The following is a 5,979-nucleotide window of genomic DNA, read 5'->3' as shown; positions in this document are numbered from 1 at the left end:
TATGGCCCTCCAGATGTAGTGCAGCAGTAATTAAGAGCAGACAAGGACTGAAAGAGATTTAACATTCCATTTCTCAGTAAATCATTTCTGAATTATTCGTGCTAGTTGTGACGAGCGCAATCAGTTTATCTCAAATTTGATAAGAAGATAAGGAACGAAAGGGTCCTAACCACCCAGTTCCAATCATCCAAAAATGAAAATGGAACAAGTACATATATGCGCGCGCGTGTAATGTAAATGAAAGCAGGGAGACGTACGACTCTTCTTGTCTGGAAAATTTGAAACCCATTTCACAATGAACACTTGCAGTGGGAACAAGGAAAGATTATTAACTCCATCCAACATAGAAGTTAAACCCCTTGGAAAATTTCTCTCTCTCTCTCTCTCTCTCTCTCTCTCCCTCTCTTTCTCTCAATATTGGAGAAGTTAGAAGTTTTCATACCTAAGACATGAGCACTATTGTACAAATTAACTCTAAAAAGCTACACATGATAGCCACAGCCACCCAGTTCAATCCATTCTCACTGCTTCTTTGTTTTCATGGTTAACAGTATGAAAGGGATGGGTGGCCGGACGTGCATACTATGCAGGAAATGACGATAATGACGATGATGAGTAGTTGGACTATATGGGTATCTATAGTGCTTCTGTGTAGAATTATTGGTCAATGGTTAACAACCCTTTGATACTTGCCGGGGGAAGAAGAATTGGACCTTTCTTCACATGGCATCTGCAGAGCCCTTTTCTTACTCAGACTACTACTGCTGCAGCCATTGAACGTCATGCCCACCCCAGCTGGGTCTTGCAGTACCAGTGGGAGACAGTTAGGCAGCCTAGGCGACGGAATCGACACCGGCGGAATCTCGATAGACTCAAGCTGGGGAGGGGGGTGCTGCCACCGCGGGAGCGGTCCGGCCAGGAGGAGCGTCTGAAGGAGCGGCCCGGCTTCCATCACTGCCTTCAACAGCTTCCCCTTCTCCGGCAACGGCTTCTGCGGTACTGGCGGCACGGCCTGCAATACTTGGTGGACATTCCTGCGAGCGGTTGCCGGTGCAGAAGACGCGTTTGCGGTGTTGCCTTCGGAGTCGGAGCTCGAAAACCCATTGCTGGAGTCTCTGAGGTTGTCCTCACTGCTAGAAGTACCGGAATTAATGGACAGAGGAGGAATGGTGGGGGTGGTGGCGGTGGCGGTAGTATTGGGTTGCTTTAGTTTTTGTTGTTGGAGCATGTTGAGTTTGTCAAGAAGCAGCTTTTGGCATTTGGCTTGGGCTGTCTCTCTCTCTTTGATGGTTCTGTTGAGAAGATCACTTAGGTGGATGATCTCTTCTTCTCTTTTGGTAATTTCCTCTTGGGCTGCTAGGATTGTTTTCTGCAGCTCCAGAGTAGTGAGCAGAAGAGACCGCCTCAGCTCTTCCATTCCCTGCAGTACCCCCCAAATAAAATCAATTACATTTCCATAATTAAATACACCAAATCAAGTTAAAAATGCACATAACACAATTCGGATTGAATTGACTCACCTGTTCTCCTGGGTGGCAGAAAGCCCAGCTAAGATTGCTGCATTGATCCTCCATCAAGAGAGAGAGAGAGAGCAGAGAGGGACAGAGGGAGAGAGAAGCGTTAAACTGAAATAGGGTAGAGGGGCTAGGTGGGTTCTTGCAGTAGTATAAAAGGAGAGATTTGAAGCTGCTTGCTGCTTTTTCTGCTGTCTGAGTCAGTCTGAGCGCTTTATATCATGGGGGGACATGGGGGGAGGGGGAGGAGGTTGGACATAAACGCAATAGGCCAAAAAGCCATCACTCCATATAGAAAAAACAAAAAGGAAGAGCGCGGAAAGTGTAGGGGAAAAAAAAAAACCAAAGAAGCTTACTGCTGAGAATTCATGTTCTTCTTGTGGAGTGGAACTTAATGTGAAATCCGCGAAAACAGTGGAACTCACTGTCCCCTTTTTAAAATTATAATAAAAATAAATAAATATGTTCATATTTATTTTACTTCTTGAAAATTGCCCTTTTCGAGCTTTCGGATTTGATTTTACAGTTTAGTTATTCACGGTGTTGACACATTAGATTAAAGTCTGTTGTTTTGACAGCTATATCACAATATGAGTCTCTTTATATGTATCAGATTAATGATGCAATGAGTATGGAATGGATTGTCAATTTTTATTATTTAATAAAATATGATATTTTGATGAGCAAAAAGGAAATTAATAATTGTTATTGGAGAGCGATGGTTTGTTTAGGTGACTTGAGCATGAGACTTCTATTTTAGAAGTTCAATTACGATTCCAACTTTTCCGAGGGATAAAAAGGAATTTACAAAAAAAAAGTATGAGATGGTGATGACAAAGAAAGAGAAGTTTTTTAAATGTCCCAAATTTAACTAAAAGAAAGACGTGCAGAAGACCATAAGATATGCGAGAATAAAATATAAAAAGAAAACCAACACATTCAATCAAATTAATAAGATAAATTCCCACTTCTATATTATATAATAGCATTGAGTAGTTATAGATGAATATTGTAAAGGCAATTATAAAATGTTGTTGATTGGGGCAATCAAAGCATACAAATAGTAGGCGATTTAGAGATTTATATTAAGGTCATGAATTTGCTAAAGTGCAAACAAGTTTTTTAAAACTTTCATTGTTTTACGATAAATCACTTGTTTTTTTTCCCCTCAATTAAAAAGTTTGGGTGGAGTTTTAAACATTTACGATAAAAACGAAGAGGGTTGAAGGTGAGGCTTCAAAGAAACTTTGTGATGCTTTTAGTAATGGGTTATAAAAAGAAAGAGGGTGGACTACTGCTTGAAAATGATTTTGTTTTTTTCATAAGTTTCTTTCATATATATATACATAGTGAAATGGCTTGAGTACGTAGTAGAGATCATGGAAGTTGAGTTTAGGCTATCAGCTTCCATTGCACTAGCTTGCTAGAGATGTATGTCTATCCACTTGACAACACACAGCACAAGTGAAGTGGCTCCTCATATGCACATGGGCTAGATGACCTCTTCTCATTAAAATATTGGAATATTAGACATTAGTTGTCTCCCATGCCCTTGCTTAGCCTTGGATATCAAAGTCTAGAAGTAATTAGTTCAAAGTTCTAAATCTAACTTTATCAAGATGTATGCTATAGATGCTATTACCAACTTGGAACAGAGGATAAGTTTTCATTAACCAAAAGCAAAGATGATAAGGTTGTCCATGTTATATAGGCATCTTTGGCGGCTGTTAAAAAAAAAATAGGGCAGCTTAGTGCATCTTTGCCGTATGTGTACCCATATAATTGTGGACGATTGATCCTTGGTATCCCAAACACAAGAATAGAAAATTCATTAGTAGTACATTGAGCATTGGCCATATACACTCCTATAAGTGTTTGGTATGGTTTCTTAAAAAGATATTTAAAACTCGTTTTGTTTGCACAACTAGTTGAACTAAATGGTCTACCATGGTGTTGGGAAATATACACCCCTACAGGGTAGACCATTCATGAGTAGTACATTTAGCATTGGTCATATACTCCAACTCTGGGTCTTATGCTAGAAGTTCTTCACCGCTATCTCCTTGTTTTTTTTTGCTCGAGCAACAGTTTAAGCCCGGAATGGAGGAGGTTGTTCTTATCCTCAGTTAGCAATTCCTTCTCAAGCTTACTACTATTTTCCCTTCAAGTTTGACAGTGTTTTTACGACCTCCCTAGTTGGTGGCATGTGGTACCTCCCATATTTATAAAGAAATGGAGATTTTGGGTTGCTTGGCCCATTTTCCTTGAAGGCATAATCCATTCAATTGCTCCCTTAAACCGCAACTTTTTTACTCTTTCTTATCCTAGTTGATGTTCTTCTAAATGATTTTAGGAGTCCATGAAACCTCTTTTCATATCAATCGATATTTTTCTTTCTATTCAAGTTGAATCAAAAGGATTTGAAGATTTTTGTAATTTCACACTGATCAAATTTATCTTCTTCTTCTTTTTCTTTTTCAAAGATCACATCTTCTTTCCTTTGGTTGTTGGGCCTTCCTAATATTTCTATTATTTTTCATAATATTCACATTTTTACCTCTTATTGCTGTTGTTGGTAGAAAGAGAAAGAGGTTGGGGTCAAATTAGCATACCTCTACCTCGTGAATGTTTTTGGCTAGCTCAAATTTTTAGGAAAAATAAATATTAGTTCTTTCATTGTGAAAATTTATCCTTCTTTATTTCCTAAAAATATGTTTTCTTCTAAGTATTTCCATTTCTCTCCCCTTATTTTTTCTTCTTGTTTTTTTTTTTCAAAAACAGAATTTTAGGGAAATGTAGGGGCCAAATATAAAAATATGTCCCACCCTCTCAACCCTGCCCTCCAAACAAAAGATTAAGAAAACAAATTTATTTATTTGGTGAAATATTTTACTAAACTGATGAAGTCATAGGGACTGGTCAATTGAATGATAAGATCAACTCGATCTATGAGGATATATATATATATATATATATATATAGGGAGAGAGAGAGAGAGAAGAGAGAGAGAGAGAGAGAGATGCATCAGCATGATTTATTATATGTCAGGGAGTGATGGGACCAAATTACACAATAGATCCCTTTTGTCTGACCAGGAATACCTCAACTTGGTTATTGAATGATTAAATCCTCGTAGCCTATAAAAATTTTAGACTCTCACAAGATATGCTTAGGTTTTCTTTTTGACTCATGACACAGATTAAATAATTACTACGTTCAAATTTAGCATTATTGTTATTATTATTAAGATGAAAAGCTTCTTAATTAATTAATAGTATCATTATCTCATTACACATTAATTATATGCTTTTCATTTGATCGCTAGCCATTTGGTGTAGTTTTTTTTTTTTTAAAGAAATTTATAGGCTAAGAATTCAATTGCATGCATAGCGTGCAATATGATTTTGAGTCAAATATGTACAAAAGAAATTTTAGTCACATAGAGATAGCTTAAATTATCATTATATGAGGCATTGTTTATGAGACAATTATCTGATCCAATGATCAAAGCAGATAGTGTTTCGCAGGAGTTAGGTCAAGTCCCTTATATTTAGTAGCATAGAAACTGTTAAATTACAACTTTACAAATTACAACTTTACTTAAAAGTTTTAAGCACCTATGATAGGGAACATAATTTTTTTAAATACCACAAAATAATTACAAGTAACAAGACTAGAACTCAAAATCTCCTACAAACCAGCTCTGATATCATATTAGATTACCATTTTACCTAAAAGTTTAAGTTGTTAGGTTGTGATCCAACAATGTATATCATATTTTATTAGTAACCTTATAAGTATTGTTATATGATTGGATTATATACTGAAGTGTAGATCACTTTGAGGAACCTAGCATAATCTTACACCGAACATCATTAACCCCAACTTAAAATGGATAACAATCCACTAGAATTAACTCAAGACTATAAAACATAGGTCATATAATTCAATAGTGCTAATTATATATTCTATTGAAAATATAAAAAATTATGCCTAAAATCATCTCTTGTTATAGTAGAATCAACATGTCCACGTGTCATTAAGAAATTATAAATGAAGCTTAAACGATAATAAAGTGCTTGGGTACAAACCACTTTCAAATTGGTAAAATATTCACACTTCCTCCCGCTTTTTATTTGCTTGTGAGGAATTGGACATGATTTGGGAAAAAAAATTATTGTGATGTATTATGACGAAGGGATTTTTTTTATTTTTCATCTGGTAAAAAAAAGTAACTTTCCAGTGTGAATTTAATCTCTCTTTTATATTATAGATCTCATATTCAAACTTTAGGTAAGATGACAAAGGATTTGAGAACGAAAAAATACGGTACATGCTATGCTTCATTGTACAACCCGAGTATAATAGGGTCCCAATGAGTTAAAAAACTTAAAGAAAAAAGAGAGAGAGAGAGAGAAAAAAAAAACCAACGTGTTCCAATTAGCTATTTTCACTACGTCATGAT

General features: G+C 36.2%; 1 protein-coding gene across 1 annotated transcript; it reads right to left on the bottom strand.

Moving 5' to 3' along the window:
- Positions 1–265: 265 nt before the first annotated feature.
- Positions 266–1,702, bottom strand: LOC131165443 (uncharacterized). The gene is made up of 2 exons (XM_058123270.1): positions 1,521–1,702; positions 266–1,420 (listed from the first exon to the last, which is right to left on the bottom strand). The coding sequence occupies exons 1-2, from the start codon at positions 1,572–1,574 to the stop codon at positions 665–667; spliced, it is 810 nt and encodes a 269-aa protein (XP_057979253.1). The 5' UTR covers positions 1,575–1,702; the 3' UTR covers positions 266–664.
- Between the last annotated feature and the right edge of the window lie 4,277 nt (positions 1,703–5,979).

This window comes from Malania oleifera, chromosome 10 (assembly GCF_029873635.1).
Source record: "Malania oleifera isolate guangnan ecotype guangnan chromosome 10, ASM2987363v1, whole genome shotgun sequence".
NCBI classification, from domain to species: Eukaryota; Viridiplantae; Streptophyta; class Magnoliopsida; order Santalales; family Ximeniaceae; genus Malania; species Malania oleifera.
This window is presented reverse-complemented; position numbering and strand designations above follow the sequence as displayed.

Excerpts from the sequence above, each read along its gene's own strand:
- LOC131165443 (XM_058123270.1), bottom strand. The coding sequence starts at position 1,574 with ATGGAGGATCAATGCAGCAATCTTAGCTGGGCTTTCTGCCACCCAGGA. Across the intron at positions 1,421-1,520 it reads TCTGCCACCCAGGAGAACAG|GGAATGGAAGAGCTGAGGCG; the intron begins GTGAGTCAATTC and ends GGGGTACTGCAG.